General features: G+C 34.1%; 1 protein-coding gene across 1 annotated transcript in view; it reads right to left on the bottom strand.

The window, feature by feature from the left end:
* Diaph3 (diaphanous related formin 3) overlaps positions 1 to 13,647 on the bottom strand; it is a 433,505-nt gene that overhangs the window by 263,042 nt on the left and 156,816 nt on the right. The window contains exons 14-17 of the mRNA XM_048341270.1: positions 13,280 to 13,344; positions 8,057 to 8,161; positions 5,077 to 5,385; positions 4,182 to 4,296 (exon numbers count right to left, since the gene is read on the bottom strand). Of these exons, the coding sequence (XP_048197227.1) occupies positions 4,182 to 4,296; positions 5,077 to 5,385; positions 8,057 to 8,161; positions 13,280 to 13,344 (594 nt within the window). The remainder of the gene's footprint in view (positions 1 to 4,181; positions 4,297 to 5,076; positions 5,386 to 8,056; positions 8,162 to 13,279; positions 13,345 to 13,647) is intronic.

Genomic DNA, 13,647 nt, shown 5'->3' with positions numbered 1-13,647 from the left:
ATGTTCAATATATGAATATTATAATTAAATTTCAGAGATATATCAACAATATTCTGTCATAACTGTATTGGTCTTCACAAAATATGAGAGTGTCTTCAAAGATCAAAACGCCTATGTATTGCTCCATTCCTCATTCCGATGGTTCAATTTAGAACTTCACTGGGTTTTATTAAGACTGAAAAAATAAGTACAGGTCTGCCTCATTTACTCTTGTATCACCAGCGCTAAACATAATCTAAATATGCAAAATACTAGTTCACTTGAATAATGTTAATCAAAGGTGGGGGTAGAAGTAAAAACAGGAATAAGAACAGAGGACAAAAAGGATAATCTAGAAAAGGGCCCATTTTTTGATCACAAGAAAGTAAAATCCAGAAATCTACAAGATATGTCAAAAGCTAAGATAAGAGAATGATATCTTTTTAAAGATGGAAAAAAATGTTGATTTGACAAAAAAATAGTTTGCAGAGGGTCTTGAAACTTCTTAAGATATGTCACAAGGTACTAGCCTAGTGAGCCAATGTTATAGATGACAACAGGAAGATTAATTTTAAAAACAAAGTAAGAGCCAGCACTGATGGCTCATGCCTGTAATCCTAGCTGAGAACTAAGGATCATGGTTCAAAGCCAACCTGGCCAAGAAAAGTCCAATTATCTCCAAGCAACCACCAAAAGCTAGAAGCAGAGTTGTGGCTCTGGTGGTACAGTGCTAGTTGAGCAAAAAAGCTCAGGAACTGTACACTGATGGCTCATGCTTATAATCCTAGCTACTCAGGAGGCTTAGACCTGAGGATCATGGTTCAAATCCAGCCCAGGCATGAAAGTCTGAGACACTCATCTCCAAATTACACTTCCAGTTTTCAATGGAAGTGTAGCTATGCTTCAAACTGGTGGAGTGCTAGCCTTGAGCAAGAGAACTCAGGGACAGAACCCAGGCTTACCCCAAGATCAACAACAACAGAAAAAATTAATAATACTAATTAGGGGACAGCATCCAGACTCAGAGTTAAAACCCCACAGGATCAGAATAAAAACAAGTGCTAGGAATGTGGTTTAGCAGCAGAGTGCTTGCCTAATATGCATAAAGCCCCAAATTTAGTTCCTTAGCACCACATAGACAGAAAAAGCGGAAGTGACACTGTTGCTCAAGTGGTATCCTTGAGCAAAGGAAACCAGAGATAGTGTTCAGGCACTGAGTTCAAGACTCAGGACTGGAGGGCAAACAAAAAAAAATCCTTCCAAAAATAACATAATATAAAGGGCAAAAGGAGTTAAGAGAAAGTATCTAGGTCCTTCTCAAAGATAGCCTGCTGTATCTGGATATATGGACTGAGATGAAATCCTGGGATAACAGAATTATTTTATAATCAAAACAGTAAGAGAAAGAGCTCAGCTGCAATTGTGATAAACATTAAATAGGTAACATTAGGAATATATAGCTCCAGGAACGGATTCAACACAGGTACTCAATAAGTATTACTTTCTCTTCCTTCTCCAACTCTTTGGGGTATTAGAAATACAAACCTCTATAAGCCTAAAGTAGTGTCTACAGTAAGAAAAGAAAACATTTTAAGGCCATACTTATTATCAGAAAATTAATCATGTGTGAGAAAATTTTTAGGTTCTCTTCAAATTCAGTTCCCTTGATTCTTACTATTTGAAATGCTCAAGAAGCATGCAGGATGAGCACCTTCCATTTAAAAAAAGAAAAAAGCCACCTCTTCAATCACAGAAGAAAAGAACAAGAACAAACGTATGACATTTCTCTAAAAGCCTACCAATGCTTTCCTGTAATATGGATTCTTTTTCTCTGCCTAGTTAGGATGCAATTCAATAATCAAACTCAGCCAGAAGATAACGTCTTTGTGCAATCCATTTGCATGCTGTAGCCAAGAGTATCAACCGGATTTTCACCATGGACTGAATAACACTTAAGTTGCCAGGTTTGCTTCTCAGTGATTTGGAAATTACAGAATGATAAAAAAAAAATTCTTGACTACCAGGCGATGAGACCAGCAGATCCACCTGCCCCTATGAGCTGATGTTCTCATCTAAGATTTCTGAACATCTTTCTCTTTCCTTCTATTCAGCTACTTCCCATTAACTATCCATACTACAAATTGGTTTCCCTAAAAGTAGAAATAATTGGTCTTCTCCACTAAAATCCTTAACTACAAATAAGGCCAAAATGCCTACTAACATTCTTCACTTATATTTCCTGAGATTATTCCTTAAGTTACTGAACAAAAAATAGACATTTTCTCCGCTTATCTCTAGTTGATATAATGAAATGCTGGCACTGCTCAGGGTCACAAGCCTGGGCTTCCTCATCTTTTCTCTTCACCCTGAAATATCATCCACAGTCTCAAAGGGTAACTGCATTTGAGCAGAGACAAAAGATGTTGTAGTACTCTGTCAGCTTCTGGGTCAAGTGAGAGAGAATCTGGACCACAGGCCCAGCATGTACAAAGGCACTGAAGGAGCAGAACAAAATGATAGAAATAAAATACTCAGCAAATGATCATCACTTCTAACCTTAATCTTTATAACTAGTATTAGATTCTACAAATGCATCTATTTTTTTTTCAACCTTGAATCTCAAGGCTTAGGCTAGATGACTTAAGAATTTTTTAAAAGTCCAATTATTTCATTTAGGGCTAACACTACAGCTAAATTAAAGACATGCTAACAAGTTTCCCTTTTGAGCCTCATTAATTAAGAAAGTAATCAGAGGAAAGAGAGAAGAAAAAAGAAAGAAGCTGGATGTCAGCTTTACTTAAATAGCTTCTAGGTACCACCATTTGTACCTACTAGCAAAGCAAAGGGAAAACTAATCAATTCCAGATTATAAATCTGAAATTCTGAAGTGCTTTACATTTAAATACATATTCTAACTGCCACACATTTTCCTTGATTGCCTGAAGAGTGCACTAATCTTATTCAGAGAAAATTTTGATTCTCCATAATCAAAAGGTAAAATTAAGATCTGCTTACTTCACAAGTTTTCCCATGGTAAGCTTGCAGGAAATGTCGCCCCCTCTCAAAGACCTCAACGTATCATTTTAAATATTTTATTCAAGACAAATCCTGCTCAAAACATGCAGTCATGACTTTTGATATGCCACAAATTTGAGAAAGCTACTTTGTTTCACAATTATGTGTTAGAAAGAGTTTCTAACTCACAACTGTTTCTCTCAAAAGAATTTCCAAGGAATACAAATAACTTTACAAAGTCAATTTCTTAACTGATGTGACAATATTCTTTCATAGCTATGAAGATCAAATTAAAAACATAACATATGAAGTATCTCTAGATGGTGCAGTGCAAATAGACATTTAAGAAGGCAAATCTTACGAAAGCTTCCCATCTGACTTTGAAGCTCAATCTTTCTCTGATAGGGATATAAATGGCATTAAGTATATATTGTTGGGTAAAAAGAAAGATAATAGTTCATCTAAGTACTTTGTGCTTTAGATCGAAACTATAAATTTAAATATAAAATACATGTAAATTACCTTAACCAAATATTGGTATGAGTCTTAAACTGTAGGTGTAGGCTTGTGAAATTAGATGAAACATTCAATTTTCATACAAAAATAAAACCCATTTTTTAAAAATCACACCACACAGGTTAAAGGCATAAAAAATAATTTTAAAAATGAACAGTATTGCCCTTCAAAAAAAGACTCATAACATACCTCTCTTTCAAGTCAGCTACAAAGATATTATAGATTTAAAGATACTATCATATGTTGCATATACCAATTAATTATGTCACAGTAAGTGTGATACTAGGATTACCAAAGTTTTCTCTAGAGAGAAGCTTACACATTGTTTATCTAACATTCTAAATTAAGGAAATTCCATGCCAAATTGCCTTTAAAATATCCCTCTTAATAAAAATAAAATAAAATTAATTTATATTAATGGAAATTTTAATACCAAAAATTATCATAAAGAGAATGTAACAATCAAAGCTTGTTTTAATCATTTTCATTTTTGCAATTATTATACTGTACAACAAAATTTTCATTTAAAATTTTTGTAAGATCATATATATACCATTAAACACACAAAAATATCAAGTAAAGTATACATAATGATTTTCAGAGGCTGGTAAATAAAAAGTGGCAATGTTAAAATTCTCAAAATAAATTAAGAGCTAAGATATTAAACTTACCTTTTAGTTGGCAACAAAATGTATTCTCAAGTTTACAAAGCAGATCCGCGTTTTCATACTTATTTTCATTTACTTTTATCCAGAAACAGTTTTCAGACATTTCATGAGGTCTGATCTGCAATTGAGAAAAAACTGATGCATGAAACAGCTGGTTTCTTCACCTGTCCCAGTCCAATCACTGTGCAAGGACCCCAACATCCCATAGCTGCTAGCAGATGTGTATGAAGTAATCTCTGTAAGGTTTTCCCCAAAGTCTGTTCAATGAAAGACAAATTTTGCAGGATATTAAGATCTTATGAGAAGAGATTGCCAAGACAAAACAGTTGGGAATCTCAATGTGAATAAAATAAAGTTTAATGTGTACCTTCTCAGTTGTATTTAAATCATTATGAATGCTCATTTGCACTAAGACTTTTAAAGGAAATAACACAATTTCGCAGTATTTCCCAAGCTGATGTGACAATGAAACAAACTTTCTGCAGGATTCAGAATTCCTATAACCTAAGTGTCACCTTCTCACAAGTAATACATTTGCAAGTAACTACCAATAAATATAAGTTCCTAAGCATACCAACACTTTTGTATTATTGAGAAACACATTACCATCATAAATATTGTGACATGTCAACTTCACTGCAAATCAAATCCCTCCAAAATATCACCGCCAAACAAATGTATAAACTGCAAACCCTTATATAGCAGTAAAGGGCTTTGATAACACTTCCATTAATAAACACACACACACACACACACAACACTTGCATTAATAAATACACACACACTTCATTTTCTACCACTCTGATTCAGAGTCCCACTGTAAATTATATATTAATAAACCTAAAACTAAATTCTAAAACTTGAAAATGTTTGTTTGTTTTTTCTTTATGAGACTTACCTTTAACCAATTTAATCTTCTCATGTTGATTTCAGGTTTAAATTCTTTCTTGGGTTTCAATCCAAATGGCAGTATTGGAGGAGGGAGAGAGTTTTGTCCGCTGAAAAATCCTAGAGGAGGTGGTGGAGGTACAGGACCACCAAATGGCACCTGCACCCCAGGAAGAGGAGGAGGTGGTGGAGGGGGTGGTGGAGGTGGTGCCACTCCACAAGTAGGCAGTGGAGGAGCAGGAGGGGCTGCTGGATGGCTGGTTCCATCTTCTTGGGATGCTAACAAAGGAATATTTGTACCAGCTGGCAAGGCACCAAACTAGAGAAAATGGTAAGAATAGGATAAGAACATGACTATGCTAAAGTACCTTTCATCAAAATAATAGGTTACAACTTTAAACCCCAAATTACTGAGTATTAGTATTTTTGTATGACTTAACTTAAATTTTTTCTTCTGATTAGGAATTATACTTTTTGTTCTTAAGAATAAGCAATTGTCAGAATTGCAAATCCTCACTGGAAGGCAATTATGATTATATAGGTTAAATATGCCCAGAAATTAGGGAGTGAATCCCAGAAGCTCTGGAAATTAGCTCTCTCTAGGAGACAGGAGAAATCATGGTAGAAGATGAGATCACTCAGAATTTAGAGAACACAGACTATGAGAAAAGTCTGTGGGGGAGGCTAGTGGGGCACAACTTTAATTCCTAAGCTCAGGAGGCCATAGAGGGAAGACTGTGAGTTTAAAGTTAACCTGGGCTGCATATAGTGAATTGAGGCCCATTTGTCAAAATACCAAAAATGCTGTTGCAATCAATCAATTAGCAATAAATAAATTATCAGTGTTCAGAATGTGATGGGACATATAGAAATAATATAAAAATAATGATATAATAATAATATCCAACAGATATTTAAATGGCATTTTCCATATATTATCTTGGCTCAAATTTCATCAATAGTGTCCAAATGGTTTCTAATACACACTAGAAAAAAAATTCTAAAATATCTAGTAAGTTGCCTAAAAAAATCTTGCTATAACAATTTATCTTCCAAGAACCTTTCTTTTAGCACTAGGTACATGTCAATTTCATAGTGATTTCAACTACCTGGTCCAACTTGTTTCTCTGCATGGAACAGTCTCTTCAGCTGGCAATTGCTGACTAACCCAATCCTGCCTGTTAAAATTATCAAAAAGAAGGCTTGTTCTGCCTACTAATTTCACACCTATAGTACATTGCATTTCTCAATAGTTTTTACTGGTATGAAATAATCACATAATGAATCATGTCCAATTAACTCTTGAATACACTAAACCTTGACCAGGGAAGTGACTGCACTATAAAAATCACTATTTCCTTAGCGCCAAAAACAACTAATGTGTTAAACAACTATATGTGATAAATGAATTAATGATAGGAAGAAAAAAGGGCAACCACGAGAACATAAGCCACAAATGCAGTGAATAGTCCACTTCCTCAATAAAGACAACTCAGCATGCCAGCTATGAATGAAAAAGCTGAGCAAAAGCACAAGATCCTGAGTTCAAGCCCCCATTACACATACACACAGCCACACACACAAACACACACTACCATGCAACAAAAACTTACTCAAAAACTGTAATTCAGAATTTTAAGTAGATTTAAAAATAATTTGTCGAATGGGAAAAGTTAAAAAGAAAAAGAAGTTTTAAAAGATAAGAAAATTTGTATTATCCCAAAGCAGGAAAACTTTGGCATCAATATTTCAGACACTATAAGTCAATTTGAAGCAATAAACACAATCAAATGACTCTTTTTTTTTTTTTTTTGGCCAGTCCTGGGCCTTGGACTCAGGGCCTGAGCACTGTCCCTGGCTTCTTCCCGCTCAAGGCTAGCACTCTGCCACTTGAGCCACAGCGCCGCTTCTGGCCGTTTTCTGTATATGTGGTGCTGGGGAATCGAACCTAGGGCCTCGTGTATCCGAGGCAGGCACTCTTGCCACTAGGCTATATCCCCAGCCCCAAATGACTCTTTTAATGTACAAGGTAAAGAGCCATATGAGAAAGATGAAAAAGTCAGTGAAGTGTGGTACTTTTTTCTTAGAACCCTAAAGAAAAAAATTAATGAGAATAATGTTCTTAGGTATAAGAGCTTTTAATTTTTTAATAAAATTGAACACAGAGTTATTTTTCAAGGTGTCTTCATATAGAATACCATAACAACTATTCATTAAATATCGAAAATAAAACAAAATGGACCAAACAGAAGAAACAGGATACCTGAGATTATATCTACATAATCATAAATTAGGATGAAAGAAAAACAGCAAAACTGAATTTATTGCTCATCATCCTATGTGTAAATCTGCGTGAAGACATTTACCTATGAATATTCTTCCCTCTTACTTACATCCTCATAAAGCATGCACAAGATGTATTTCTTTCTATCTAATGTTTTATGTGTAGAACATGTAGGTGAGCTATCTGCTTATAATCCAGATTTGCTCTCTTTTTTTGTCATGTTTTAAATCTGTTTACTTTTGGAAATTGAAAAATTATCAGAAAATGTTCTCATTCCGCTAGAGGTTATCTTTCCCTGCAAGGTACCCAGGGGTTGAAGGTTTTGAAAAATAAATAGCTTGAGCAATAATTTGCTGTAGTGGGATAAAGATCAGTGATGAATGGCAAATCTAACAGTATAAAACTTTCTTAACCTTTCCGGCTTAATTACCTAGGCATCATCTAACATTGGGAAGAAAACCCAAATGAAACAATAAAATGAGGTTTAATTAGTAAATACTTACATATTCCTAAAGTTGCAACTAATTTTTTTACATCCCAACAAATTAAAAAATAAGCATAGCAGCATAGAAATATATATGAACAATATTATAGAAACATACAGGTGAAATTAAACTTTAAACATTTCGATGCTGTGAAGATATAACATGACCTCCGCTCCTGTGGTGGGGTTTCAATACTAGATTCCCTTGGGATTGTATTTTACCTGAGATTTGAAAGCTTGTAACTCTGCTTGAAGCTCATTAATCTTTGCCTCTTTTTTCTGCAATTGAACCTGGGTTTCTTGGTGGTTGGCAAACTCTTTTTCAAACTGAAATGGGAAAATATGAGAAAGAAAGATGGAAATGAAAAGCACCATTCTTCATACAAAAATAGGACTCTTAATGATCCATCAACAGAACACAGAGTTCTGAATTGGTATTACAAAAGGAGTGTTAGATTTTTGATAAGTCGGCCATTTCTTTTCTCTGGGTCTCTCCAGGTCCTTCCAAAATCACTCATTCACAAAAGAGTGGACAAAGCCAGAGATAGAATCTGTGACCTTCTTCTCTTAGCAGAGTAAAATGGGCCATCGTTACCTATGACCTTGGCATTTTTCTTAAAAGTCCCTAAATATCATGTCGATTTTGTGCAAAATAAGAGAAGGCAAAGCACTGAATTCTTTGCTGCTCTCCACTTGAAAAAACAAACTTACATTTGACTCTTATCTAGAGTTTATCAACATGATTTTGTAATTCCATTTTAATATTTTTATTACTAACTCCACTCCATAAATACACCAACTTATGAGGCTTTTTCTTGCAGATTATCTCCGAAGAATTTTGAGAGATTAATGATAAATTCATCTTTCAAACCCCTGGTGCAATACTTTCTGAAGGGAAAGCAAACAATAAAACCTGGTAAATCTAATGATCTAATTTATTTTAGCCACTCATAAATTCCCTCCTTTCGTTGGAATCATTTTCACTTTGTCATCATCAGGACTGAAACCCTAAATTTTAAAAGGGCAGTGCCTTATAACGAAGAGCAAATATGAGTCTCATTCTTAAAAACAAAGAAAAAGAATCATATCATTAGAAAAGTACAGGGGAATCACAAGGAGCCTCTCCTCTTTAAATACAGTTAAACATCAACCAGGAAAATGGCAAGAGAGAGATAGTTTACGTGGGGATTTTCTTTTAGCATCTGGATTTTAATGAAGAGAGGTAGTTACCACTCTGTGGCTAATAAAACTATTGAGATGGTGAAAGTCACATTTTCTACCTATGAAGCCTGAGATACTCAGATATAACCACAAGAACTCCTTGCAACTGATGTTATTAACCAAACTATGCTTATGCCCCAAAGGAAGAGAAAAATCTGCCTTTTTAATATATGTTAATTGCACAAAATATTGGGATTTATTGTGGTGTTCCCATACATGCATATTACAAAGTTTAATAATTTTCATACACACGCAATTGTCCCTTGCCCTCTCTTTCTTCTAGTCCTTTTCCCCTTCCTTGGCAATGATATTTCTCCTTTCATGCCTTCTTTTTTTTCCTCTACACATTCCACATATGAGAGAAAACATGTACTATTGATCTTACTAAGTGTGTCTTATTTCACATACAAGTGCTCCAGGAAGGACCTGCTAAATAGATTCTCTTCACACCTGAGCTGAATTTTCAGCTTCTCTACTCAGGTCCTTCATCTTGTCCCTTAGAGCCCTTCTCACATAATCTTAGTTTTTCCTCCAAAGTCAACTGTTTCAGAATGCTCTTAGCTCATACTCAGTATTCCAACCTATTGAATTTCTTTCCTTTCATTATCCACCACCACTGAGTAATCACTCCCTTATTCTTTTTAAAAAAAGAAAAGATTTGGTTCACCAAATTCCAATTCCTCTTTTCACAGCCTCTTAGCCTATACCTATTCTATGTAATATCATAGATACTATCTACAAGGTTACTGCACTGTAAATTTAAATCAATACAAATTAAATTAAGTTAAAAATATCAGTCCTCTGATACACTAGCCACTTTCAAGTACACAACAGAGATACATGATGTCCATGGCCACCACATGATAAACACACACTGAAATATTTCCATCTCCCACAGCAGACAAGATCTGCTCGTGCAAGAATTACTAATATAAGTTTCCATATGCAAGCCCTCTCTGTATGTGCAATTACAAGTCAGTATTTTGTTTCTGTAGCTACGCCTTCACTGCTCCTATCAATTTCTGTCCTAGGTTTAATTCCCCAAAACCCAACCCTTACTGGCAGCATGCGTGCTACAATATTCCTCGCTCACCCCTCTGCTTCTCTTATTCCACATTTACAATAAAATTTAAATTTAAAAACATGAGGAAAAATATTTTCAGAGAAAAGAATAATTTGGCTATAGGGATGGTAATAATCAGCTTTGCAACACTAAAACAAAACATATGACATAGGCGGTGCTACTTATTAAAGGGAGGTTTATTTAGTTTACAGTGTTTAGAGTTCATAATCTGCCCACATAGCATGAAATATATGGCTAAGGCTGCACTTAGCTGCACAGAAAGCAATGGCAGATGTACAAAAGGAAATGAGAAGATACAGAACCTAGGGAAGAGAGGATAGGACGTACCAGGTTGCACCTTCTACAATAACTCTCTCCTCCTTCAGGAATTCATGGTGTGGAAGCCAGGACTATATCAGTCTCTCATTGACCTACAGATTTCCCACAAGTCTGCTCTGCTTAATGCTTCACCATCTCTCATTAATGCCACCTAGGGGCCAAGCCTTTACTATTCACCATATAGGCCTTTGGAGGGGAACCAATGAGACTTATCTCCAACCCACAGAATATATGTGAAGCTTTGGCTACCTATAGGATATTCAAAAGAAGTGTATATTCACTCCTTCTTGGATATCTAAACTTCTTACCATACCTAGATCCCTCAGGAAACACACAAGTATCACTTTCTCAGATAAATATACCCTGGATAGTCAATACTGGATGAAGAATCTCTTTGAAAGAATTTTATGCCACATGGAGCATTTCTACCAAAGCAATTCTCATACAGTAACCTGAAAATATATGTATTGACATGCAGATATTAACATATACCTGCAGATTCATATATAATACATATATTAATAACATCAAGTTACATGTTCACAAAAGAAAAAATCTTGTCAATTTTAATTTGCCATCTTTTAAAGGCCTTATGTTTACAATTAAACTCAATAAATTGTTGAATGAAGTGATGAAACGACCTTTGGTCAAATCTTCCTGTATATGTTGCAGTTATGTCAGTATTTTACATTTAATTTTGCCTACTCTTCCAGTATAAAAAACTTTGAGAAGTCAGTTGCTCTTATCCTTTCTTTTACAAGTAAAATAAAGTTCACTACCATACTGCAAGAAAAAAATGAACTATTTTTATGAGAATAAAAAGAAGCTTTTTGAAAATGTTGGTATGTGCAGCATCCTATCTCTAGACTAAAGTTCAGAAGGAAAGATGGGAAAGGTGATTACTTAGGGGACCAAAGAAACAATCACAAGTATCTCCATGAAAATTTATGCAATTAACTTTTCTATAACACAAGTATATTTCTTAACAAGAAAAATTTTCTACATCTTCCTCTCTAAAAAGATCAGAAGTGACATAAACTTTGCTTTAGATTTTTCTAATATCTACAGTCAAATCACTGTAGCCTGAGGGATATAATGAGTATCCATTAAAAACATACCTTGTAAACCTGATATGATAGCCCTCTGTTCCAAAAACAGTTGCTAGAGCAATATTACACTTACAAAATTACACTCAGAAATGTCAAGCAGCACAGTTAAGGTTGAAGTTCTGCTTAATTTCATTCCCTAGGGTAAATGTATTAGTGCTTCTGTACAAGAAGCTTGATAATTCAATATTCTCTATATACTTTCTGACATTTCTGGTCTTCATTTTTCAAATTTATGCACCTAAATAAAGAATGTGTCTAGCAACTGTGATAGCTTCCTGCCTAAAGCAACATATTTACATGTGTCCTTATAAAGCTATCAGAACAAACTTTTTGCTGATATACACAAAATGGCATGGCAATAGAAATCTTTTATGAAGCATACAATATTTTTCTGAATATACCTAAGACATATAATTTCTGGCTAAAAAAAAGACGCAACTAACCTTGAACAAGGTCTTTCTTTTATTTATATTTAAAGCATGTATTTTTTAAGAAATCTATAAATCCGGTGCAATTTAACTCCACATCTGCATAAAAAGGATAACATAACAAAGGATTTATATTTCAGTACTATTTACACTATACAAATCTAGTAGTTAAAAGTGTACTAGTAGTTTCCACTAAGGAATGATGTACTGAAATTAAAATATAAACTTCTCTAGGGGAAGGGTCACTCTATAACATGAACATCAAATAGTAACACTTTCGACAGTAAAATGATCCATTAATTGGTTTCCCCATTGATCTCCGTGACTTAAGGGCAATGACAAGCTCATAATCAAAATATAGCCCTAGCATGCACCCAAAGGCTTGGACTATGAATTAACCACTAAAATGTTCTCCAGAAATAATTCATAACTTAATGAAACAGTGCCATTCATTTGCACTTATGATTGGTTCTCAAAGTTTATTTTTAAAAGTAGTATTTATAACTTGCTACATCAAATATATAGCAGGTGACTTAGTAAATGTTTACTATGGGCTCTTTATGGTGAGAGTAATAGTAATTATTACTCAATCAATGTGAGAATTTAAATCAGAAAGAACACTTAAAACATTAACAATCCAATCAAGAAAAAGTCTGTGAAGCAACTCTACACCACCTTAAAAATAAAAATAAAATTATTATTTTTAGTCTATGAGATACAGGGTAGGCTAAAAACAAAAGGGGAGACTACTACTTTAAAGTAAGTAATGTAAAGACATTCAGAAATACTACTAGGAGGAAACAAGTGAATCTGGTAATATCTGATAACTTAACTTATGAAAATGAGAGCAAGTTAACCTTCAAAGATTTAAGATATGATTTTTCTTAAAAATTAATCTTTTTAGTATTTTAGCTACTTATTCATTCATCCAAAAAAGAACCTAATCTTTAGTTCTTAAAAAGAGCCAATAATAATTACATTTGTATATAGATAATAAATAAAACCAAGATAGTCAAAATTAACTCTAGTTGAAGAAATATACTTACAAATACATGAACTATGTATTGTGTCAGATGGTAATAAATATAAAAAATAAGTCAGGGAAAAAGAGCAACAAGGGCAAAGAATGAGAAAGGTTATTTAAGACTTTGTAAAAACACAATAGTCTAGAAGGTTCTACATTAATAATGTGCTGCCTGAGGGAAGTAAAGCAGACATCAGAAATAACAAGTGAATTCCTAAAATCATTCCTTATGCAATCTTGAAAAATTTGTCAGTTACTTACTTTTTTATAAAGTTCTGATGATTTTTCTTCAAACTCTTCTAGTTTTGCTTGATCTATGCAAACATCTAAAATTACAATAACAATTGACAAGTCATTATACCATGTCTATAATAAAATAACTATAAAAATTATTCCAAAAAGATATACTGTCTGGTAAAATAAACAAAATGGAGAAATATTAGAAAACATAAAAGAAAAAAGTAGTTGGATACATGACTGTAAATCTAGCTTCTTAGGATGCTGAAAATGGGAGAATTATGGTCTGTGGCTACTCTGGACTAGGAAAGTACACAAAACTTCTTTCTCAACCCTTAGCTAGGCACAGCAACAAATATCTGTCATCCTAGAGCTACAGGGGAGGCTCAGAT

The sequence above is a fragment of the Perognathus longimembris genome, chromosome 3, assembly GCF_023159225.1.
Source record: "Perognathus longimembris pacificus isolate PPM17 chromosome 3, ASM2315922v1, whole genome shotgun sequence".
Classification (NCBI taxonomy): Eukaryota; Metazoa; Chordata; class Mammalia; order Rodentia; family Heteromyidae; genus Perognathus; species Perognathus longimembris.
The sequence above is the reverse complement of the archived record's forward strand: the minus strand, read 5'-3'. Positions and strand labels throughout refer to the sequence as shown.